We start from the raw sequence: 27162 nt of genomic DNA, 5'->3' as shown, positions 1-27162 counted from the left end.
GTTGTTGTGCTTCATGGTGTTGAACCACCATCACACTGCAACATTGATCCAAAAACATTGATACCTAAACCCGTTCCAAACTACAACACACTATGGACTGTCCGGTTATCCAAGATTCCATTTACTGAATGAAGAGTTACTCTGATCTGACCAGACAAAGTCTCCAGGAGATGCCGTGCGATACAATCCAATCCATAAGGGTCCCGTTTCCACAGTTTTCAGCAGCTGGTCGTTATCCTCCTGTTCATCGACGGTGGCGAGATCCGTGAAACGCTCTCTGCAGTATTTCTGCGCATCCGTCCAGGTCATGGGCTGAGATACACATAGACAAACTGATGAAAAGAGAATGTGATGTGCAACAGAGCTGGAGGAAGAAGAAAGATGCGATGAGTTTACGTTCAGGTTATATTCAGCGGACATGAATCAAGAGTATTAAAATATTATATTCACCCCTTTCTCCTCAGCTATAACAAAACTATTTTCTGCTTTCGGTCATGAAACTGTTATTTCTGAATGTTCTCTTTACGTGTTCAAAAAATTGTTTGTCTACAGTTCTTTTTGAGAATCAACAGAGGTTTTATTGAAAATATTTGGTCACTGATTCAATGATGATCAGTGTTTCATTTAGCTGGGCAGTTTGACCATTTTCTTTTTATGTGAGTTTGTGGTTTTTGTAACAGTGTTTACTGAAACGCATAATTTAACGTTAATTTAACACAGGGTAATTTATTGTGGCACAGCTGAAATTGCTTCACAATATTGACCGGTCTGGCAGTTCTACCAGGTGTCCGAAAAGGACAATACATTTGCAACATGTTTGCAGAGAGCTAGAGCTCTTTTATTTTAATAAGTCGTCACATGTGTATCAGTATATTAGATCCATTAATTCGGTCTTAAAGTGACAGCAGCCTAATAATCCTGCTGCCGTCTGTGTTATTAATCAAATAAGAAAAGACCAAGAGAAAATCACTCACTGCTATTTAGTAGTGTTGTTTTACATTTGATTACTTTCTGTTGATAAAGGATGTATGCATAGGAATGCTATATGTGTTAAGCTCTCAGCTGTTCCTAATCACCTCTAAGCAGGGATGTGTCCCTACCAATATCCAGTGACTGATTTGTCCCTAGCAATATTTTCGATCAAAAATTTAAATATATTTATATATAACCACTGTTATCCCATTGTATCTTGTGGTTTTTATGTATTACTTGTGGTTTTTATGTATTACTTGTAGTGATTTATGGTCTTAAATATTAATAAGGTGATTTGGGTTACACGTCACCTGAGTGTGAGAGTGTCAGAAGACTCCTTCCTGTATTACGGGGCACCAGACAAAGAATTTCCCCTTGACAATAAATAACAATCATGAAAGATCGTTGACTGAATTAGAATTATAAATTGTAGGACGTTTGTCATCTGACCAATCTGAAGGATTCATTAGATATTGTTAACTTGTAGAGCCTCTTATTGTATTTTCAACACAAGGAAGACACAAGTCTGTCAAAGGTGGCCAAGGTGTGACCCTTCTCTGACATGAGGTTCATTTGCATAGCTTAAAGTTCATGTTTAGAACAATGTCTCTAAGGTTTTTCCTATGCAAAATTCACTTTCCAAAACAATTTCAGATTAACGTAAACATTGTGCTGAAAACAAAGTCCAAACATCATAGGGTTATGTTGAACTTTTACCTATACATTTATGTGTACCCTAATGAGTGTTGTTTGTATACATGTAAAATATACAAACTTATCCATTAAGTATATTGAGTCCTGTTAAAGGGAATGGAGAAGATATTCTCCATTTTGTGTAAGAAATCCATGTTTTGTGCCTATAAGCCACATGGCAAAACCAGTTTGTTGAGTCTGAGTTAGAGCCCTGCGCGGGACTGTTTTCTTCATCCCGCTCCCGCCCGCACCCGCCGAATTTCTGACCATTACCGCCCGCTCCCGCAACGTATGTGTTACACTCCCGCCCGCTCCCGCAATATGTATGTCCACTCCCGCCCGCACCCGCAAAACTCTGAGAATTTATTCCCGCACAATAATAGAGATGCATTGATTTTGTGTCTTCTCCCGTCCCGCAGGGAAAAAAAACACGTATTTGTATTGATATTATTAAAGAGATTCATGGGGTTGTTTGTTTCGTTTCCCTGGCCTGCATGTAAAAAAAAAAAAAAAAGACAAATACATTCAAATATAATTTCGTTTTTATCAAAAACTTTGCACATAAAAATAGACTGCTTTGCAAAACAGAAAAACAGATTGAGAAACAAAAAACAGATCCCAATTCGTCGGTCAGTTCCGACGTACGTCGAACGTGACCGACTGAAAGGAAACCTGAGAAAACATGCTTCAACAGAACGTAATGTGAACACAAAATAGCAAACGGACATTTAGAAACAATCCATTTCCACTCACTAAACTTCTATGTATTGTTTGTCAAAAACACCAAACAGTCAACTTGACCTGCAGGGAGTGCTGAGCGTTTTTGGTGAGGTATAATCAAGTAGCTATGAATTTGCCAGCTGCGCAATATGTGGATACATATAACGTTATACCGCATGATTTTGCCTACCGAAACAATTGAGAAACTTCTCCAAATATCAGACTTTCCTTGCTTAGCTTTTGTGCTGTAAATACCTCGTTTGAGGTTCTTTTCTACATCATCTATTGACATCTTCTCCATCATGTCGTTAGGCAACCTCCCTATCCCGCCGATTCCCGCTGTGTTTTTTTTGGCCGCCCATTCCCGCCCGCAGCAAAATTCAAACTGCCCGCTCCCGCGAGATTTGCGTTGGGTCCCGCGGGACCCGGCGGGACTCAATCCCAATGCAGCCCTCTAGTCTGAGTCAGTGGTCATTCACACTGTAGTCTCAAGCCCCGTTCACACCGCCAGCGGCACGCAGCGACAAAGCGACACGATCCCATTCATTTCAATGGAGCGCTGGCGACTTCCGGCAACACGAGGGACAGTGACCGTTGGCGACAGAATGTGGGCGTGTCAAGCGACACTAGACAAGCGACAAAAGTTCAGAAATTTCAACTTAATGCAAATGAGAAGCGATTTTCGCGAGCGACAACCTATAGGAGTGAAGTCAGTGGAGTGCACGTGATCCGTCTGCTGTACAGCTACAGCGGTGTCGTGTCAAGATGGAGGAGAAGTTGATTTTAGCTGTTAGCAATTTCCCTGTTCTTTACTATATGTCACTGTGTACATACAGAGACACATTTAAAAAAAAATTATGCATGGAAGGACGAGGGTGATCTGCTAATGACGTTTATAGGCAACCCGTAGTGGGAACGCCCACTAGCGACATGAATCTCTGGCGCTGGCAACATGCAGCGACATCATCGCTGGCGGTGTGAACGGGGCTTCAGGACTGAGGGACTGGATTGATAAATGGGCAAATGGTGAAGGGATCAGTCTGTGATCAAAGACATGCTAATGTCAACATCCTTCCTTTCCACAAATGGTACCTGGCAATTGTCTTTGTAGGCTTCTCTCCTAGCCTACCTATTTCTTTGATATTGGAACGTCTTTTGGAGGTGTGCGTTTAGAGTCCTGTCCTTTTCATCATGGGAGAGTTTGAAAAGGAAATCCTGTTTATCGCTACATACTTGTTTTAAGCAGGAAACATCTCGTTGAGATTAAAAATCTCTTAAATTAAAAAACGTCTCGGTTACGTATGGTAACCCTCGTTCCCTGAAGGAGGGAACGGAGACGTTCGTCGGTATTACCGACGAATTGGGATCACTTCAGAGAGCCCCTATCAGCTTCGAGAACTAAAGAACAGGCCAATGAACAATTGCCGTGCGAGATTTGCATCTCGCGCTCCGCCCCGCGCCGCGGGTATAAACAGGAAGCGAGAGCATCGCACTGACGTTTTTCACTGAGGAGCCGAACTAGTGGCTCGGCCATGCAGTGATGGAAGGAACTGTGGCGACGGGACGCACGTCTCCGTTCCCTCCTTCAGGGAACGAGGGTTACCATACGTAACCGAGACGTTCCCTTTCAGTCGGTCACTACGACGTACGTCGGTATTACCGACGAATTGGGATCCCTATGGAAAACGCCACAGTTACTACCACTACCAGCGCCCAGCGAGAGCCCCTCAGACCCCGTTCTGATGCGGGCGGGGAGATTCACGCAGGGAGAGTCACACTGCTGTTCCGCAAGACCCATTCAGCAGACTGATTGGATAACGCTGGGAAAGCGTGCCCGAAGGACGCTGCGGGAGCCACATCATGCCCAGAGGGAGTTACCATGTGGAAAGAATACGTATGGGCTGGCCGTGGGCAGCTCAACATACGAAGTCCCAGAGGTGGCCCCGGCCTAATGCAGGCGGGGGACGGCACCGTACTGAGACGGCAGAGGAACTCTGCCAAGGGAAAGACACGAGCTCGCCGTAGAGAGCTGTACCATGGAGAATACACGTATGGGACCGCCGTAGGGGTCACGACATACGGAACCCAGTCTGACACAAGTTCCACCAATGCATACAAGTGCCACGCTCCGCAACATCCGACTGCCGAGGGGTGCGGAGGACTCAACAGGGTTCGCCAATCCTGGGGAACTCGACTGGAGAAAATAAGCGCACGTATCCGTTCCATGGGGAAGGGAATGGCGCAGCAAGCCGACACTTAGAACGGGCACTTCAGTGAAGCTGACTATGGGAAGCGAGCACACGAGAAGCCACCGGTTCTACACGTAGGCTATAAAACCTAGCGAACGTGTTAGGTGTCGCCCAGCCCGCAGCTCTACAAATGTCTGTCAGCGAGGCGCCACGAGCCAACGCCCAGGAAGAAGCTACACCCGTGGTGGAGTGAGCTCTAACCCGAGCGGGCAGGGCACGTCTTGGGACTCATACGCCAAGACAATGGCATCCACTATCCAGTGGGCCATCCTCTGCTTGGAGACAGCCTTTCCCTTCTGCTGTCCTCCGTACCAGACGAAGAGCTGCTCTGAGGTCCTAAAGCTTTGCGTTCTGTCAACATAGACACGCAGAGCGCAAACTGGACAGAGAAAAGCCAGGGCTGGGTCTGCCTCCTCCGAAGGCAGCGCTTGCAGGCTCACCACTTGGTCCCGGAAGGGAGTAGTGGGAACCTTGGGCACGTATCCAGGCCGGGGTCTCAGGGTCACCTGAGAGTCACCCGGCCCGAACTCCAGGCACGATTCGTCGACCGAAAATGCCTGCAGGTCCCCTACCCTCTGAACTGAGGCCAATGCAATCAGGAGGATTGTCTTTAGAGATAAGATCTTAAGCTCTACTGACTGTAAAGGCTCGAAGGGCGCCCTCTGCAGTGCTGTCAGCACCAGATTCAAGTCTCAAGAGGGTATAGAGGAGGGGCGAGGAGGATTTTGTCTCCTTGCTCCCCTCAGGAACCTGACGATCAGATCGTGCTTGCCTAAGGACTCACCATTAACGAGGTCATGGTTTGCGGCGATAGCGGCAACATATACCTTGAGGGTGGAGGGAGACAGCCTTCGCTCCAACCCGTCTTGAAGGTAACATAGCACAGATCCGACTGAACACTTTCGGGGGTCTTCTCGGCGAGAAGAACACCAATCGACGAACAGGTTCCACTTCAGCGCATATAGCCGTCTCGTAGAGGGGGCTCTGGCGGAAGCGATGGTGTCGACTACCGCTTGCGGTAGGTCACCTAGAACCTCCGCGTCCCGTCCAGGGACCATACATGGAGTTTCCAGAGTGCCATAGGGTGCCCCGTCTCTGAGTTAGGAGGTCCTGCCTCAGAGGAATGGGCCAAGGAGGTGCTGTCGCGAGGAGCACTAGTTCCGGGAACCACGTCCTGTTGGGCCAGTACGGAGCTACCAAGAGGAGTTGCTCCTCGTCCTCCCTGACCTTGCACAGTGTCTCTGCAAGAAGGCTCACTGGGGGAAACGCATATTTGCGCAGGGCCCGGGGCCAGCTGTGTGCCAGTGCATCCGTGCCGAGGGTCCCCTCGGTCAGGGAATAAAACAACTGGCAGTGGGTCGTATCGGGGGCGGCAAACAGATCGATCTGTGCGGCCCCAAAGCGACTCCAGATCAGCTGGACCACCTGGGGGTGGAGTCGCCACTCTCCGGGGAGCACTGGCAACCGCGACAGCTCGTCGGCTGCACGATTAAGCAGGCCCGGAATGTGAATGGCACGAAGGGACCTCAGATGCTTTTGACTCCACAGGAGGAGATGGCGGGCAAGTTGGGATAAACGACGGGAGCGTAGACCACCCTGTTTGTTGATGTACGCAACGGCCGTCGTGCTGTCCGTGCGGACCAGAACGTGCTTGTCTTTGAGCGACCTTTGAGGCTGCTGCTGCCATATGCCCCAGGAGCCTCTGAAAATGTTTCAGTGGGACCGCTGTACTGCGTTTGAGCATACTCAAGCAGCTCAACACCGACTGGATGTGCTCCTCTGTGAGGCGCGCTGTCATGGCGACCGAGTCGATCTCCATCCCGAGAAAAGAGATCCTCTGTACGGGACAGAGTTTGCTCTTCTCCCAGTTGACCCGAAGACCCAACCGGCTGAGGTGCCGAAGCACCATGTCCCTGTGTTCGCACAACTGTTCCCGCGACTGGGCAAGAATCAGCCAGTCGTCGAGATAGTTGAGGATGCGAACACCACGCTCCCACATGGGAGCAATGGCCGCCTCCGCGACTTTCGTGAAGACACGGGGCGACAGGGACAGCCCGAAGGGCAGGCCTTTGTACTGATATGCCCGTCTGTCGAAAGCAAAGCGTAGAAACGGTCTGTGTCGAGGGAGAATCGAGACATGAAAGTACGCGTCCTTCAGGTCGATCGCTGCAAACCAATCTTGGGGACGGATGCACCTGAAGATGCGTTTCTGCGTTAGCATTCTGAACGGCATCCTGTGGAGGGAGCGGTTCAAGTAACGCAGGTCCAAGATTGGCCGTAACCCGCCGCCTTTCTTGGGTACAATGAAGTACGGGCTGTAGAACCCGGACTTCATTTCGGCTGGAGGGACCGTCTCTATCGCGTCCTTCGCCAATAGGACAGCGATCTCCGCCTGAAGCACCGGGGCGCCCTCCTTCGGTATAGATGTGAAATGGACACCCCTGAACTTCGGGGGACGCCGGGCGAACTGAATCGCATAGCCGAGTCTGATGGTGCGGATGAGCCAGCGAGACGGGCTGGGAAGCGCTAGCCAGGCCTCCAGAGACTGAACAAGCGGGATCATCGGCACCACAGACGTACCCGGAGCGGGGCAGCGCAGCGGAACGCAGGGGCCCCAGGACGACATGGGAGTGGTCCGTGCAGGGGTCTGGGTCTGACACACGACCTGCATCCGCTGAGGGGACGGGCGAGCGTGGGGAGGCACATTGTGTGCGTCTGCACAACCAACGCCCCCTGTTGGCGAGGAGAGAGGTGTCTGAGGGGTACGAGGCATGGTCCGTCGCCGCCCGGAGCTCCCGGAGGAGCTCTGGGTCAGACCTACCCTTGTGCATGTCCATGAGTGCCTGGGCCTGGTGCACCCGGAGCAATGCCATGGCATGCAAGGCAGACGCGGCCTGTCCGCAGGACCTGTAGGCCTTCGCAGTCAGACTGGACGAAAACCTACAGGCTTTGGACGGGAGACGAGGATCACTACGCCACTCGGAGGCGGTCGCCGGACGCAATTGCATCGCGACGGCGCGTTCGACTGGCGGGATCCTCTCGTAACCCTTGGCCTGTCCGCCATCAAGGGTAGTGAGGAGAGAGGAGCCTCCACCTGGAAAGCTCCTCATGCACCTCCGGGAAGAATGGCACTGGGGGGGGGACGTTGAACCCCCAGGAACCAATCATCCAACCTAGAAGGTTCGGGACGTGGTGGAGGGTTCCACTCAAGCCCGATTTTTTCGCCGGCCCGGGAAAGCATAGCCGTCAACTCGGGGTCCGACTCAACCGTTGCCACTCTTCCAGAGGGAGGCAGTACAGCTGAGTCCTCATCCTCCGAGGACTGGAACTCCCCCTCCGATGCTGCAATCGACATCTGCTCGTCCGCGGGCGCTCCGAAAGAGATGACTGGGCGCCCGTGGGCGGGACCAGCGATCTCTTCCGGTGGCGCCACCGGCAGCGGTGCTTGTGAGGGTTCAGGGACCTGCGTAGGGACACTTGGCGGGTTTGTCCTGAACGTAATCCTCAGGTCACCCCGGCCATCCGTCGAAGTAGGTCTATCCTGGTTAGGGATAGCTCTAGATCGAGGCATGGGGAGGGGGACTCCGCCTTCCCGGAGGTAGGTGAGTCTCGACCTAAGCACCGCAATAGTCATGTTCCCGCAGTGAAAACACAAGCTATTCACAAACGCTGCCGTCAGCGGGCGAGAGGGAACGACCGCATCCAGAAACGCACGGGTGGAATGACATCTTGAAAAAGACGCAGTGTCACACCCGTGTTGCTCTCTTTGTGAGGACCTCAGCCATTTCATCCAATTTGTTGCATTACTGCCACCTACTGTATTAACTTCCCTTTACACTATACTCTTTTATCCAGTCCAGTTTCTTCAAAAAAAATCTTCCTTCCTGTTTTTCTGCACATTCTAAAATAAATGTAACATTTTCTACTAATCCTAAACTTTGTAATCATTTCTTGTCTTTCTTTCTTAAAGGAACTGTATGTAAGAAATGTATTTCAATTAATCATAAAATCGCCCTGATATGTCACTAGACATTAAGAAATCATGTTAATTTCAAATATTTATATCACTGACAACAGTAGTCCAGCCAAGATATTGTCATTTAAAAGTGAAGTTGCAGCCCTCAACTGATGTTGATGTTGACATGCTGTGTTTTGGCCTGAAGCGCCACCTATGGAATAAAATTTGTGCCATAATTAAACAAACAAATCCAGCATTTTGCAAACAAACACTATCTGCTTCGCAAAGGAAATCTCGACTTGCAAACAAATAGAAGGTGATGTGCAAATACAAAGTCAGTTTGAGCGAGAACGCAGAGGAGTAACAAACATATGTGTTGTGTTTTGCAAATAATAAATGAGTGAGCACACATCATATCTCACAAATAAATACAAACCATCCTACAAATTACATGTAACCTTTGAACAAATCTAGTCCATACAAATGCAATATCTGTCTGTTACAAGACTCGCGCAGATTTTCTCACAAATGCAGCTCGCGCAGATTTTCTCACAAATGCAGCTCGCGCAGATTTTCTCACAAATGTAGAGCAACTTCCTCTTCTAAAACAGCAGATGGCGCTTTGGGTCAATTTACACGATTCTGGTCTCCCCCGAGAAACCCTGAAACCAACACTTTTCCAGCTGACGAAATGAGCGGTGAACAGGTGAGTTTCTGTATAATAACCCTTTTTGAGATGTTCTTTTGCTAATTGTTCATTACATATCTAAACAACAAGCCACGTTAGCACTTATTAGCAACCCATTATCTGTATATAGGCTATAGTCCTGCCATCATAGGTTGCTTTTTACATCGTGTCTACACTGCATGCGAGCGACACATTGCAAACTATAGTGAATGTGAACTTGCATATGACATATGCAGTCCCCAAATTATTATTTTGGACAGAAAAATTAAATCCACTTTTAAATTAGATTAAAATGTTCCTATTAAGTTATTATAGAGAACATCTATATCAACATCAAGAGTACATTCCTGCTGGATTCTGCAGCCTATCTGGCAACCTCGAGTCTGGGGGGATACACCACTCTACAGTAATTTGAAAGTGATTGCAGTACCAGTTTTGGCCACAATCTTACATATATTTCCTTTAAACTTCCCACAATATATTAAAACATGCTCAACTGATTCATACTCCTGAAACTGACTGCTCATTCCTGTTGGATGTTTTCCCATAATATGAAGAGTACCATTAAGGTTACTATGCCCCATTCTTATTCTGCTAAAAATAGCTTGTTCTTTCCTACTCTTACCATTATTTCTTGATACACCCACTCTATTTTGTATAGAACATAAATGCCTCCCTTTAGTTTCATTATTCCTCTGCTGCTGCCATTTATCCATTATTTCATTCCACACTATGCTCTTACCCTCTGACTTAGATAACTTTATACTGATTTCAACATTTTCCTTTTTTGTTGCCTTTTTTGCCAACTTATCTGCCCTTTCATTGCCCAGAATACCTGTATGAGCGGGGACCCACATAGATGCTATATTCTTCCCTTGCCTAACTGCTGTTGTATAAATAAATCAAATATCATAAATCAAGTCCTGATGATTTCTAGCCGTACCTGATTCAATGCTCGCAAGAGCTGATGCAGAATCGCTATATATTAATAAACTATTGTCACTGCTTTCTACAAACCACTCTACTGCTTCCAAAATGGCAACTAACTCTACAGCATACACACTTAAATAATCAGATGTTCTTTTACTAATATCTACCTTATACTTAGGCACAGTAACTCCTAAACCAGTTATACTTACTTCCTTAGATCCATCTGTAAAGATCTGAATACAGTTCTTAAACGTGTAATCCCTATATATATATATAATATTCTTCTATTATATCATATGTCCTATCAAAATCAAAATCTACCTTTGGACATTCTAATACCCAAAATGGCTTAATTGGCCTTTATTATATACTCTTACATCTTTTGCTATTTGCTGTCCTGTCCAACCAAAGCTTTCCCTATGTACTTTCTCCTTCTCCCAACTTAACTGTAAGACATTTTTAACTGAATGATGTTCTCTATGTCCACTTACATTAATCCAATAGTTGGCTGCCAACTGAAGTCTGCGTAAACTCAAAGGCGTTTCCCCAGCTTCCACCTGCATTGCACACACTGGTGTAGTTCTCACCGCTCCTGAACATATTCTAAGAGCTCGAGCTTGCACTATTTCTAGCTTTGTTTACACAGACCTTGATGCTGACCTATATGCAATGCAACCATATTCTAATTTTGATCTTATCATTGCTATATACTGTATATATATTTCAAGGCTGTAACATTTGCTCCCCATTTTAGACCTGATAAACATCTCATGATATTTATTACTTTGCTGCACTTCTCAACAATATACTTTATATGTTGCTTCCATGTTAATTTTTGGTCAAAGTAAACTCATAGGAACCGAAAGCACTCAACATTTTCAACCCATACCCCCCCCCCCCCTTAACTTTAGTGTCTTTTCAAATGAAAATTTAAAACCCCATTTCACAACCCATCATTCCACTTTATTTATCCCCTCTTGTACCTTCCTAACTATATACTCAACATTTCTTCCTCTTTTCCATAACGCCCCATAATCAGCAAACAGTGACCTACCTATATCTAATGTTATGTTTGCAAATATGTCATTAAGCATTATTGAGAACAAAGTTGGACTCAGAACACTTCCTTGCGGTGTCCCATTCTCTACTACATACTGTTTGGATACCTCTTTTCCCATCTTCACTTGAATCTTTCTACTATCAAGGAAATCCATTACCCAATTAAAAATTTTCCCTCCAATACTCGTCACATGCATTTTTATTAAAATAAACCTTTCCACAGCATATCATATGCCTTTTCAACATCAAAAAATACTGCCACCACTAGTTTCCTTATTTATTTAGGCTTTCCTTACTTCATCCTCTAGACATATTATTGGGTCTGTTGTACCTGATTTGCTGTTAAAATGTTTCTACTTCACAAGAAGTGTATTAATCTCTCATTTATCATACGCTCCATTATTTTACAAATATGCCACATTAGAGCAATAGGTTTATAGTTTCCTGGCTTGCTGTAATCCATACCTGGCTTCTTTATTGGTACAATTATTGCTTCTTTCCAACTTCCTGGTATACTGCCTTCTTCCCATACTTTATTGTATAATAATAATAATAATTTATCAAGACTTTTTTCACTTAAATGATTTATCATACAGTAACATACCTCATCCCGGGCTCTCTTTAACTCTCCCATATTAAATGGAGCATCCATCACTTCATCATAATTATCTTTGCTACATATCACATCTGCATATTCCAATTTTGTTCTTTCCCTACCTTGCCTTCCTTCTTCAGACAAATTGTTAGAGCTATTTATCTTTGAAAAAACCTTTGCCAATAATTCCACTTAGTCTTTATTTTTAACTGCTCTCTCATTTCCCTCAACCAACACCGGATAACTCCAGTCCTTTCTATCCCCTTCCATCCTCTTTATCATCTTCCATACTTCACCTATCGATGTTTCATTTCCAATTGTAGTGCAATAATCCTCCCGAAATTCTCTTATTGGCCGCCTCACTACTGCTTGTGCTTTCTTATATACGATCACGTATTCAAAGTTATGACATATTCCCTATTCCTGTTCCTTACTGCTTCCTTACATTTATCGTCCCACCAAGGCATAACTTTCTTCTTTCTAATTTCATTACTCCTAGGGATTGATTCTATTGCAGCCATTCTAATCCCCTGTTTAATTATGTTGTCACGGGGTGACAAAAACCGAACGGGACTAAGATCCTGGTGAATGCAGTTATTCAGGATTTTCCAGTGAACATCCGTTCTATGCACTGTGAATCTGTTGCCATGGCAGCGGGGCTGATTGCCTGAGTGACAGCAGGTGTGGGGCAATTACAGAGAACGCTGTGAGAGGGACACACAAGCTGTGTCCCAATTCAGGGGCTGCATCCTTTGAAGGCCTACATGGCCTTCGAAGGAGGCTCCAAATGTAGCCTTCATTGGTAATTGGTAATTTAGCCACCAGGTGTGCCCTATTACCGCTCCTGTCAGCAAACTGTGTGAGAGGAAAGCTGCCATCCTGACAACTATGGATCCAGAATTCCTACTTTTTATTTTTATTTTTTATGTGTTACTGGAGGAGATGGTGGAGTTTCAACCCCGGCGCCACCGGTTCATTTATCTCAGACTTTGCCAAGACCATAGGCAGGTAAGTTGAACTGGTTTGCTGCATCCTTATTGACGGATTATACATTTTATTTGTTGCTAGCATTTGGTTTCAACTAACTTGAATAAACTTAATAGTCATGAAAACACAAAATACCCATAAAGCGGTTTGAATGTTGACTTATATGTTGCCAAGATGCTATTTGATAGGCTATAGTTTATTCTCTTCACCATGGTCAATGTATTTAGACAGGTTTTCAACCCAGTTTTGAGTATCTGAGTATAAAGCATCATTGAATTCTCAATTTCTCTTTTCCTTCTTTCCCTAAATCAGACCAGACCCCTGTACTGCAGGATTAACCTGAATGTCCCACTGCTGGACAGATTTTTTAGTAATTCCGATACACGTCCTGACTTTCGGCTGAGCAGGGAGGCCCTGACAGTGCAGCTGGATCAGTTAAATGGACGTCGACATGGATGGGGTTCCACAATCGAGACCCTGGTGTTTCTTTTCTGGCTGGCATGTGGTACATCATACAGGGTGGTCTCCAGAGCATTTGACATGCCTCGTTCCACTGTCCACCGCATTGTCCACCGAGTTGCAGAAGAGGTGGTGGCCATTCGCCACCAAGTAATTCACCTTCCCAACACCCCAGAGAAGCTGGAGGCAGTTTGCCGTGGGTTTGCAGGGCTGGCAAGACACAGAGCTTTCCTGAAAGCTGCAGGAGCAATCGACGGCTGCCATGTCCGCATCAAGCCACCAAGCGGCCTTGATGGTCAGTGCTACAGGAACAGGAAACTGTTCCCGTCGATCATCCTGCAGGCAGTTTGTGACCATCAGGGCCGCTTCATTGACACCTACGTGGGCTGGCCCGGGTCAGTGCATGACGCACGAGTGCTCCGCCACAGCCCACTGTACAGGAGGTCAGTGTATCCTCCTCCAGGGCACTTCATCTTGGCAGACGGAGGGTACCCATGCCTCCAACACCCACTCCCCCTCATCACTCCCTACAAGAGGCCAGTACAAGGTGTGGGAGCCCAGCGCTTCAATATTCATCATTCCAGGGCACGCTCCATTATAGAGCGTGCTTTCGGAATGATGAAGACCAGGTTTAGGGCTATCTTCCTGCAAGCGCTGGAGGTGCACCACACCTTTGTACCTCACGTAAGTAAATTGAAAATCGATTTTAATACGCTTCAATCTGTTAAAAAATATATATATATTTATAAATTTTTCCATTTCAGGTCATAACAGCCTGTGCCATCCTCCATAACATCTGCCTTGAGGTTGGTGACATCATGGGCCCGGAGGATGAGCACGAGGAGGATGTGGCAGAGGATGAGGGGGAGCAGGGTTTGGAGACAGTCAGTGGTGCTCCATGGCGTGACCAGCTGTCTGCTGAGGTGTCTGCCCTGGAGGAGGTACCCGCTGACCATGACTATTTGTAACAGGCAAGTAAGACAGTTATAAAGCTACAATGCCTAAGGAAAAAAAAAAATGTTGCATGTTTATAATATTTTATGGTTTGATGAGAGTTCTTTTATTCTTCCCTCTTTCTGAAAGTAGTGACATGGCACCTGTCGATTGAGTCAGCCCTGCAAACCTGCTGGTAGACAATGCAGTGGACAGTGGAAATATGCACTGAAACACTCAGGAGACCATCCCAGATGATGGTCCTTACCAGGGTCTCTATTGTGGACCATCCCATCCAGCAGCACCACCAGGGTCTCCCTGCTCAGCTGAATAAAAGCGTGCATAAGTGTTCCCAATCTATTTTATGTATAGTTAATGTAAAGTTTTTTTCTGTTGTTGTAAATAGTTGTTAAAATAACAAATTTATGTACAAATTGAAGTTTACATGCCAAAAAAAGTAAGTTTATAACTTACTCCCATTAAAAAAGTAATCAGTTTTCAGTTTCAATGTTTGTTTTATTTCCAAATAAAAAAAAAAATTGTTCTTCATTTACAACAAACTTATTCCAAATATAAAATAACACTTTTAATTTGCATGTCATAAATAAAATTTGCACAGAAATAAGTGGAAAACAAATATATACAAAAATTTAAATACATAACATTATTTTTCTAACATTCTCTCAAGGAGAGAAAAGAGTCTGTCCATCCTCTCCCTGCCGTCTTGTGCCCTCCTTGCCTCAGTTTCCCTTTGGAACATCATGTCTTCCCTCATTAGTTCAATCAGCTCATCTTCATGGCCTCTTTTTCGGGCCGGGGCTGGGGCTGGGCCTGGGCCTGGTGCTGGGCCTGGTGCTGGGCCTGGGCCCTCCTCCTCCTCCTCCTCCTCAGCCACTGCTGAACTTGGCCCTGGTTGGTCATCAGGGATGGAGGCAGTTAAGACAGGGGGGTTGTTGGAAGGCCTCTGTCCCAAGACCTCATCCATTTGGACAAACCACGGCCAAGTTGCAGCAGTGGATTTCCCGCTCACCCCCTGACCTGTCCCAGGACACTTGCAATCCTAAGGCAGAGCAAATAGACCATGTCTGTTGTTAACAACTACAACAACACATTTCAGCAAACGTGTCAATTGACTTGCTTACTTTGTATTTTTTTTTTAAGTTGTCCCATTTCTTTTTGGCCTGCAAGGGAGTGACCTTCCCCAACAGGTCCATTTTCTCCAGAATTTTCCTAAAACAAGACAAAAAGGAAAGACTTGAAAAAAATATTAACACAGGGGTGCAATCTTAACATTAGAAAATTACAGTTGTTTCTATAGAAAATGCTCCAGAAATGATATGCCTGGATGGTGAAGTTTGATAAAAAAAAAAAAAAAAAACATTTGTAGACATATCTTGCATGACGGCACTAAAAAAAAAACAGCAAAGTGAAAGACTATTGCTTTATGTAGTTGTTGTTTCATTGCCGTTACCTTTATAGGGTGAGGGCTATTTTTTTTTAGTATACACAAGAGGCAGCTAATGGAAATATTACAAAAGGTTAATGTCTTACCGCCAGGCCACAAGGGCAGAGTTTTTGGCCCCAGTAAAAAAATGATCGTTTTCCGCCCTCAGTGTTATGAACTGAGCAGTCTGCTCCTTTGTCCCTGAAACAAAAAGTATTATAACAAGTTTAGCCTCAGAGCACCTGACAAAACAAACTGCACTTGTAACATTTTTATTAAGAGTTTTAGTGCTGTGGTTTTATTTACTTGAATGCATTATTGAAATTCAAGGCTTAAAAAAATAAATAAAATTCTCTCTTGTTTGTAGGCCTAGTTCAAAAATCTGAAAATTAGGAAATTTTAAAAGCAGCATTTACAAGTCTTGGTTTGGGGAAAAAAAATCATCTAAGTGGAAGTAACTACCAAGGCAGTCATTTTGACTGTTTTTATATTTTGCAATGTAATAACTTTGTTGAAATTATACCCATAGCCTACAGCTACAGTACCCTGACTTTTGAACTAAACTGTTGTAATAATCTTGTTTTTATTAAAATTACAAAAGAGTTCTGAGTATTTGTAGAATGGCCATAACGGTGAAATTACCACACATTACAGACGGAATATCGCATATTTCAGTTTGCTATTTTCCCCCGCCAGTGAAGATGCGCGTCACTGACGCATATAGCAACTTTTTAGTTGTTTAAATAGGCCTATGCTATTGACCATTGAAATGTCAGCAAGAAAGACATTGTAAGGCGCAGAGGTTTGAGCCTTGCTTGAGAGCCTTGAAGATGCTTGTGTCTGCATATACGATTCGACGGATCTAAACATTTCCAATAACTCCAGAGCATTGTAAAGTCCAAAAGTGAAAATGCATTGAAAAAAGATGGATCTAATAATTTCCATAATTCACAAATTGTTTTTATGTAACGAAATATTCTTCTTCAATCGATATTACTTGGCATTTACTCTAAAAAAAAAAAAAAAAACATTTTCAATACGGTGGGAAAAAACAACAACTTTACTCTCCCGTTTGCCACACACAAAGCGAGGCACGCAATTTTGGGCACGTGCCATATATTATATATATATATATATATATATATATATATATATATATATATATATATATATATATATTATATATATTATATATATATATGTATATATATATATATATAATCCATGTTGTTCAATTTTATTCAAATTGAGCATTTCGTTGGAGGATTTTTACACTTTTCACGGCTATGCACTCATAAAACATGAAAGTTTAATTATAAAATCAATAGAAGCTTCGAATGTAGGATAAATATGAGATTAAAAAAAAATAGGCAACTAGCCTACGAAAATGCTCCTTAATGAAATTATTGTTTGATATTTGAACTAGAAAATATTAAGAAATGCATTTTGCTGCTATTACATTTAGGATTTTATTAATTTATCTCAGTCAGTTTATTGGTTGTCAATGGGGATTCAGTGCTTGGTCCATATTTATGCTTTTATCAACACTTATTTTTGATAGCAATTTGAATGAATTAAAACACAATACTACTTACATTTATATGTGAATTCCTCAGCCACAGAACTAGGACACGCCATTTTCTTTGGATAAAATTCCTTCTTTTTCTTTGGGAATTTATGGCAGCTTGTATCCAATTAATAAAAAATCATGTCATCACCGGCGCGCTATGAATTGTGGGGTAGGGTAGGCTGCGAAGTGTCCACTGTTGTATCCTTCGTTTGCCTGAGAAACGAAGGGCGCATTTGGAGTCGCATTTTAATGACATTCCAAATTTGGGCAGCTTTCGTCGTGCCAGGATGACGCAATTGGCCTTCAAAGGCTGCAGCGTTTGAATTGGGACAGCCTTCGCAGCACTGCTGTGACGCAATCGGCCTTCAAATGCGTCCTTTGAAGGCTGCAACGTTTCAATTGGGACAGCCTTTGTCACTCCGCGGTGACGCAATCGGCCTTCAAATGCGTCCTTTGAAGGATGCAGCCCCTGAATTGGGACACAGCTATATTCAGATGGGGCTTTAAAAACAGAGAGAAAACCGACTGTGTGGTGGATCTCCTCCTGTATGATGCCGTGTTTGTCAGCGGGTTGTTCTTTTTATTGAGGCTGGGCTGTGGAGTGGGAAAGATTGAAGCTGTGGAAGAGAAAGGAAGGAGTGAAGGATTTGTCAGCGAAGACTTGAGGAATATTGTCAGCAGTGAGAAAGACGCAAGTGATGAGTATCGGATCCGTTGTTTATATGCACTAACACTGAAGTGGTGTGGAGAGTTTGGAAATTGTGTGGCACGAGTGAACTATTACACAGAGTGAATTAATTATCTGTCTCTAACTTCTGTCCTCTCCTTGCCGAATGTGATGATCGCTGCACCGTTCTTCTGCTTTCCCGGAGCGAAGTCAAGCCCTGATCGAGGACGAGATCCGATCTGGTGGGAGAAAAGACCGGTGGGTGAGTGCTGGCCCGAATGCACGGTGTACGAGTGGAATTGCAGTGTCTGAAGTGACGATTCCCACGGTTTGTGCTGTGAAGTGAACTTGGTGTGTGGAGAAGTAATAGAAGTCTGCCGTGCACTCTCCTCCTACAGTCTTCCACCCGCTGTCTCTAACGAAGGGTGTTGATAAAGCAACCGCCCAACTTCCTGCTTTGAGAAGACCCGGCCCCGTTAATGCTGAGTGCTTCATATATCATGTACTGTTGAAACTGTGCTGTGTCTGTTCCAGTGCTCAGCCGAAGTGAGCGTTTCGCTCAAAGCGCGTTTCCCGCCTGGTTTCTCCACACGCCCTTATTGGAAGCCTTTACCCTGCTCAAAAGAAGAGAAGGTATATCAGTGGGAAAGCTTCACATACTGTTGAACCGTTGAGACCTTGTTGTACTGTTCCAGAGCTCAGCTGAAGTGGAGCGTTTCGCCCCAAAGTGTCCTCCCCGCCTGGTGGTCCCCACACGCCCCTATTGGAAGCCTTTACCCTGTTCAAAAGAAGAGAAGGTATATCAGTTGAGAAGCTCATGTACTGTGAACCGTTGAAACTGTGCGGTGTCTGTTCCAGTGCTCAGCCGAACGTCCCACTCAAAGTGCCCTTCTCGCCTGGTGGTCTCCACATGCCCCTATTGGAAGCCTTTACCCTGCTCAAAAGAAGAGAAGGTATATCAGTTGAAAAGCTTCATGTACTGTTGAACCGTTGAAACTGTGCTGTGTCTGTTCCAGTACTCAGCCGAAGTGAGCGTCCCGCTCAAAGCGCCCTTCCTGCCTGGTGGTCTCCACACGCCCCTATTGGAAGCCTTTATCCTGTTCCGAAGAAGGGAAGGTATATCAGTGGGAAAGCTTCACATACTGTTGAACCGTTGAGACCTTGTTGTACTGTTCCAGAGCTCAGCTGAAGTGGAGCGTTTCGCCCCAAAGTGTCCTCCCCGCCTGGTGGTCCCCACACGCCCTTATTTGAAGCCTTTACCCTGTTCAGAAGAAGAGAGAGGTAATTCAGTTGAATGTTCCATATACTGTTGGACAGTTAAACCTTGCTGTATCGTTCCAGTGGCTCGCTTGCCCCCACATCTGAGTACCTCCCTCCGGAGTAACACCAGTGACTCGCTTCGCCTCCGCATCTGCATACTTACCTGGTTCCAGTCTGAATGGGGTTCGTATGACCACGACCTCCCCTCTTGGATCCCGTAGAGGAGTACTTACCCAGTGACCTACCTGGACGGCGCGGGGATTTCCCCCCTGATTCCCCTTCGACGGGCCTCCGGTCCGCCACGATCGTTCCTCCCCTCCTGTCCCAGGAGGTCTAGAGACTCTTAAACTGTCCTGGCGGCAAGAAGATTTTAATTAGGATTTATTCAATTCATCAATCTTTTAATATAATAAATAAACTGTATTATTTTATTCCCTTGTCTGTCTGGTCCTTGACACGTTCCTCGAGGTGGTTCCCGGGTTTTTCAGGGGTGGGTGCAGTCTGGCTTGGCCCGCCCCGACCTGTGACACTGTCATCTAATTTTACTATATTATCTTCATTATTTATCCGATTAAAGTATAGATTACTTATTGTCTGATATTTCTCCCAATTAGCCTTTTCAAATTTCCACCTTCCGCCCACAGTTACTGTATCTAATTGAACTTCTATATTTATCTTACACCATATTGGATAATGGTCGCTTCCTATAGTTCCTTCTTGATATACTGTCCGGGTACATGTTGCTGCTATACTGCTTGACACTAGGGTGAGATCAAGGACTGACTCTTTTCCTGTCTGAACATCTACTCTTGTACTTCTGCCATCATTTAAACAAACTGAATTCCTCTCATCTAATAATTCTTCTATAACTTGACCATTACTATCTGTTCTTTCATTACCCCATAATGTATTGCGCCCATTAAAATCGCCACACCAAACAACATTACCATTATTCTGACTTTCTAATTCTCCTTATTTTTTAAATTCTAATCTCTTGCATGAATTATAATAATTTATAATCACTACTTATTTTCTTTTAACCCACACTTTCACTATTCCCTGTTTTATAAATGTAGCACATCCTCCTCCTCCCCCTTCTTCCCTATCAGTCCGTATTGCAACATAACCATATAATACAAAATCTAACCTCAGTTTTAACCAGGTCTCCTGAATACATACTATATCTGGGTTTTTTTTCTTCATAATATAAACTGTTTAAAATCCTGTCCATTAGCAACCAAGCTTCATGCATTCCACTGTAATATTAGCAGTATTAACAGCCACCACATACCATCTCTTGACTGGCCTGCATTCTCAACTCTTCATTTATCTCTTCCCATTTTAACCCTATCATATTCAAGTGATGCTCAGCTGCCTTAACAATAATCTGAATCCTTTTGGTTTTTCACTTGATTTCATATGTTGCATTTATCACCCCTGCAATATATGTCACCAACCTCTTTTTTTCCATCCATACCCTCTTCTTATCTTGAACCTCCTACAACACCATTTTCTCTCTAGTAATTCCCTCTTTATTTTGCTTTTCCTGTCCTACCAACCAGAGCCAGCCCAAGGCATAAGCGAACTAAGCGGCTGCTTAGGGCCCCCTTGGCTACCAGGGGGCCCCCAAGAGCACATGAAATGACTTTTTGTATGTTATTTTATGATTATTGAAATCGCTAAATGGCCTTAAACAATTACTAAATAAACTGCAAAATGTGAAGTTTTCTAATATATGCACGGATTTATTCTGACAGCATTCCATGAGCTCGCGGCGCCTTTGGCCGGACACTATTCGCTTGTTAGCCAGGGTTCAAAGTCCAAAGTGCGAGAAAATCGGCGCTAAAACGTACTACTCATCAGTTGCCCGGTAACTTTTTTATGAATGGATGGATTTAGTAAACACTGTAGTAAACACTGACGTTCAAATGATTGCGTAACGCGCGAAAACAACATGAGAGGGAGTAAATGCAGAATAAAAATTCTTGGATGAGCTAATCATTTACAGTTTGAGTGGCCATTTTGACATGCTTTCTTGTGATGAGAACTGTGACTGATTATGGCAAGCCAAAGTGTTCATATACGCGTCTGATTGCACACTGACACGTCAAAAGCGTGCGATTTGACAGCAAAACGTGCATCCTCGACGCGTGATTTACCATAAAAACGTTTTTAACGTACGCTTTGGGGTCACAGAAAACGCGCGTTTCTGACGCGTGTTTTTATAACAAAGCGCGTGTCCTTGACGCGTGATTTGCTATTTTAAAAAAACGTGTTTCCGATGCACGTTTTCCGTGACCCCAAAGCGCATGTTAAAAACGCCCGTTTTTATGGTAAATCACGCGTCGAGGACGCACGTTTTGCTGTCAAATCGCACGCTTTTTACATGTCAGTGCGCAATCAGACACCCGCCCAAGCGTATATGAACAAAGTGCACGCTCTGCCGGAACGCCACTCTTCAACGTGAGAGCGCAAACATTTTTTAAAGCGGAAAAACCATTTAAAGCGGCACTCCTTAGTGAAAGCGCAAACATCCTTTAAATCACCAGATCACATTTAGTTTTACTAGCATGATTATTCAAAGCATTTTAGGTGGTTTATTCTATATTGCATTAATAGCGGGAGAGGCAGGACATAGCGAGCACTGGGAGAGATGCTGCCTGCATTGAAAGCGCAAGTAATGCGTGAGGGAAAAAATTTAAAGTTTACGGAGTTGCAGTGACATTATTACATTAAACAACTATGTTGAGTATAATGTATAATAATGCAATTGGGAAATATTTGTTGGGTCCTGATAATAATACACTAATAATAATACAAAAGTACAAAATAAAAAAATTATCTTTATTTTGGCTACATATCGGGATACATATCGTATCAAGAGTTCAATATCGAGATACATATCGAATCGTGACACGAGTGTATCGTTACACCCCTAGTGCAAATATCTTGTCTGACGTGCTGCATGTCTTGGAGTAGTCTACAGCATAGCTTCCAGTTTCTCAGTAAATGTTTTTCTGCAAGTGCTATATCGTCCCCTTGGAATTATAAGTTGTGTAGCCTACATTTTGGAAGTTTTTATTTAGAAAATAAAAAGGTTCTTTCTACACAGTCGAATGGAATGCAAAAAAATAAAAATGTATTTTCGCCAAAATAAAAGCTCTGTTTAATGTTTGAAAGAAATCAACATTTCTTGTTTTTAAAAGAAGTCTTTTCTGCTCATCAAGGTTGCATTTATTTGATCAAAAAACGGTAATATTGTGCAATATTATTATAATTTAAAACAGCTGTTTTCTTTGTGAATATATAGTAAAGTGTAATTTATTCCTGTGATCAAAGCTGACTTTATCATCATTACTCCAGTTTTCAGTGTCACATGACCCTTTACTAATCATTCTCATATGAGGATTTGATGCTCAAGACACATTTATGATTATCGGTTTTTATATTACACAATTTTTTGGATTCTTTGAAAGCTTTCTATTTCTTTATTGGCTTTACATTTAATTTTTTTTTTTTTAAAAGTCTGAAATCACAGAGAAACATCTGATAAAGGCAAACTCTTCATCCTCACCTGAACTTCACATTTCTGCACAGTTCCTCCATATCAGGGCTCTGAACCGGTTCAAGGAACGAAAACGAAAACCGGAAACGAACGAAATTTTAAGAGGAACAAAAACGAAAACGAAATCAAAAATCAATTTGAATCGTTCTGAACAGAAACGTTAATTTGAAATGACCATTAACCGGTTAATAACGTTATTTTATCGTTCTTTTAATATTTTAATTTGGCAGTGACCAATCATGAAATGAGTAGTACAGCATGTGATGTGACGAATCAAGCGTGAGTGAAATGCCGCGCATCAGTCATCTATGAATCTACCGGTACGCAAGTCAGTGTGCGCGCGCATTTTCATGCCTCAAGTACATTTCTTTCCCCACTGAGGTCTACAATGAAAGCGAAGGTATTGGAGGACATTCTTTTCGAACGTTTAAATAAGCAGTGCGGACTTTAAGCTCAAATAGACTGATTTAGGCTAGTTTATGGATTCCGTTTAAGCCTATCCAAGTAGGTTACTAGCATCTATCAAACATTTTTTCTATAGTCTTTCAGATTGCCAATACAGGACAGGTCAATGTTTTCTATATAGACGGTTAATGCTTCGTATTAAATGGTATGTTATATTGCATTAAATCAAGCTTTATTAGCTGACTGAATTTGATTATGTGATGCAAGGACGTGTTGCGCAGTGTTTGCTTTGAAATTACCAGTTGACAGTGCATTAAAAGAGCAATGGTTATCCAGTTTAAGTATTCTTTATTCATGCAATTTTTAAAACAAGTCGTGTTGAAAAAAAGTTATGTACAAAGAATGTTATCACTCTTCTGAAAAGAATTAGGCATAAGAGGCCACTTTCGATTGTCTAATGCTCCATTAAAATAGGTCCGCTGTTTATGTTTTGTAATTAATGCATGTATTTCTGTTGTGGTTTTAAAAATGTTATGAAATAAATATTCAAGTTTAATTACCATGCGTTATATTATTATTGAGTGAAAAATAAGTCTATTTATACATATTTGTTTAAAGTACAGGCTAAATTAAAATAACATTATTAACCTGTATTTTTTCACATCAAACCGTTTTGGAACAGTAATGTTTATTGAGGAACGCAAAAACGGAAACGCTGAAATATCGATTCTGCTCGGAGTGAACCGATTGATATTTTTTTCAGTTTTTAAGCCCTGCTCCATATAATAATTAAAGAGAAAGGTAAACGGCGCCATCTGCTGGAAAACTTCAATGCACAACATACAGTTTGAGAGCTAGAATGACATGTGATCAGTGATAGTTACTTCTTTCTTTCTTTTTTCTTTTTTTATTGCATAACAAGAACCAGAACAACATACAACGTACACACACAGAGGATCACAGTGTATTATTAGCTATAACATTCATAATAGCATCAAAGGAAACAACAGAAAGTAAAAGAAAAAGAAAAAGAAGAATTTTTGAATTATTTTCTTTATTTAATGGATGAGAGTGTGCTGGTTGAGAGAATATCTGGAGCTGATCATTTATGTGTTTTTTAATAAATTGAATTCATTTTATATTTGTGTATTGTCTTCACATGTTAGGATTGATAAACACCAACATCTGCAGAGCAAGAAATCTGTAGCTACTGACAAGAGCGCATTGGTTGAGGCAGACACTTTGCATTTAGTGGCCAAATTCAAATTGGCTAAAGTAAATGAGACAGTTAAATCTCAATTTATCATTTTCTGTTTTAAAATCAGCATATGCAAAGTTAATGTGACTGTCATTCTAACCACTCAAAATGACTGAAGTGTAGAGCTCCCTCTACAGGACAGGTGTCACATCTTTCCAGGTTACGTTTAGTTTTTTAGCTCAGAACTAGAATCAACTAACAATGCAAAAGCATTCAAAGTGTAATGACAAAAACCGTCAGTTTAAGACATAAGGATGAATAAGTTATTTGTATTATTGTCATTACCCCAAACTTACAAATCCTATTTTTGCAATGAAAACAGATTTGCAGAAAGTGACATTTACAGATCCCTCGATGACAGAGAGCAACTGCCCAGCTAACAGAAACATGTTATTTCTGAATGTTCTCTGAACGTTCAAAACATCCAGTTTTTTAAGTTTTAAAAGCGTTTTTGGTTATGCAAATGTGACCCCTTTAAAAAATGAAGGTGGTTAATGGATTCTAAATTTGAAAAAGAAAAAAATGTAGTACCTACTATCCTCCACAAGAGTTTTCTCCGTGACAAGTATAATAATAGACAAAGGAAGCAAGCAATGGCTCTAGAGTGGGTTTATGAAGTTAGACCTGATAAAGTAAAACTATGCTCCGATTCAATGGCAGTTCTTGGGAGGTTACAATCATTGGAAACAAATAGAACTGACATTTTATCAGAAATCATGATCAGGTTATACAGTTTAAAGGGTTAGTTCACCCAAAAATGAAAATTCAGTCATTAATTACTCACCCTCATGTCGTTGGACACCCGTCAGACCTCCGTTCATCTTCAGACACAAATGAAGATATTTTAGTGTAAAGCTGATGCTGAGAAAGGCTTCAGACAGGCCTCCATTGGCATTCAGTACATTCACACTTCCAAGATCCATGAAAGGCACTTAAAACATCGTTACAAAGTCCATCTCACCACAGTGGCTCTACAATCATTTTACGATGCGACGACAATAGTTTTTGTGCACAAAAAAAAATCAAAATAACACCTTTATCCAACTTGTTCTTGTCTTCCGTGTGTGCCTCCACGACGCATACGCGAGAATATGACGCAGATCCAGTGTTCGGACATATGACCCAGAAGCGATTTGTTTACAAGCAGAGGAAGACGCGCGTATCTAAGCTGTTGGATTCTACATTGATCGTGCTTTAGGTCTCGGCGTAGTGCTCAAAATGGGGCTTAAGTGTGTATTTCATGGATTCCCGAACCCCGGTGCTACGTCATATTCTCTCGCATGCGTCGTGGAGGCACACACGGAAGTCGAGAACAAGTTGGATAAAGGTGTTATTTTGATTTTTTTTTGCACACAAAAACTATTGTTGTCGCATCGTAAAATTATTGTAGAGCCACTGTGGTGAGATGGACTTTGTAACGACGTTTTAAGTGCCTTTTATGGATCTTGGAAGTGTCAATGTACTGAATGCCATTGAAGGCCTATCTGAAGCCTTTCTCAGCATCAGATTTACACTAAAATATCTTCATTTGTGTCTGAAGATGAACGGAGGTCTTACGGGTGTCCAACGACATGAGGGTGAGGAATTAATGACAGAATTTTCATTTTTGGGCGAACTAACCCTTTAAGGCCCTGTCCACACGAACACGTGTATTTTCAAAACCACATCTTTTTCTATACGCTTTGGCCGTTAGTCCACACGTAAATGCAGTATCCGGATACTGAAACCAAGCAGTGGTGTGCAGTGGTGTCGCGTAGATGGTGAAATCGGAGATTTTGGCTTCTTGCGTCAGAACCGTAACTGGCAATAACCTTTTTCCAGGCTTCTGATTGGCCAACATGGCTTTACGGTTAGGGTTATATTGCCACCTGTTGATTTGGCATGCTCTTGACAGCGCTTCATAGCATGTTTTACGTTTAGCAAAGCAGCCATTTTACAAATCAGAGAAAAAAACAACTGTTGATTTTTAAAATGGTTAAATAGAGTATAAAAAAAAGAGTTTTATGTTATTTTCCGGTGATATCTGGGGATCTTTCATTCTTTTATTTAAAGAAACTCCGGTTGTTTTTTTTGTTTTTTTGTTCCTGTTGACGCATACTTCTTGAGTCAACCTTGGACGAGTGTACGGCGAGCTAACAGTGTCTAACTGATGTTCAGTAATCAGTAATTCAGTATCCTTAATCTGTCATCAATCCCTGGATACAGATAAGAGAATAAAACACACACACACACACACACACACACACACACACACACTTCGGATACGGAGTTTAAAATATAGTTAATCTTTCTTCTGTCACGTGACTACTTCTACTTTTTTTATATTTTTCTACTTTTTCCTTTTTTTTCAACCTCTTCGATTTTTTTTATCCGAAAGGATAAGCCTTTAAAAAAACAAGAGACAACTAAGAACATAAGGAAAATACTTTCTGAATTGCGTTTGGGGAAACATTTATTTTATTTGTCATAAGAAACAGGCCTGATTGTATTTACTCTGTTATACCGTCGTTTCAATTGACGGTATTGATACAATACAATACATGTTTTCTTCTTTCACAAGTTGTAGGGAAATTGTTGTCTCAAATCCTCTTTACGAACTTAGATGTTAAGTGTAATGTCATGCTACTGTGCCCATTCAACCTGGGGTGCGTTTCCCAAAACCATAGTTGCTAACTAAGTTAGCAACTTTGGTGGTTGCAATGCAATTTCCCATTGCCAACGACCTAAGTTGCTAACAGGTTAGCAACTAT

General features: G+C 42.8%; 1 protein-coding gene across 1 annotated transcript; it reads left to right on the top strand.

Annotated features, from left to right (window-relative positions):
* Positions 1-9283: 9283 nt before the first annotated feature.
* On the top strand, positions 9284-14278 carry LOC307118748 (putative nuclease HARBI1; the record flags this gene model as incomplete). The annotated part of the gene is made up of 3 exons (XM_079804496.1): positions 9284-9298; positions 13164-13994; positions 14075-14278. The coding sequence occupies 3 exons, from the start codon at positions 9284-9286 to the stop codon at positions 14276-14278; spliced, it is 1050 nt and encodes a 349-aa protein (XP_079660622.1).
* Between the last annotated feature and the right edge of the window lie 12884 nt (positions 14279-27162).

This window comes from Gobio gobio (genome assembly GCF_949357685.1).
Source record: "Gobio gobio genome assembly, chromosome: 2".
In the NCBI taxonomy this organism is placed as follows: Eukaryota; Metazoa; Chordata; class Actinopteri; order Cypriniformes; family Gobionidae; genus Gobio; species Gobio gobio.
Note: the sequence above shows the minus strand (reverse complement) of the source record. Positions and strands in the feature narration are given on the sequence as shown.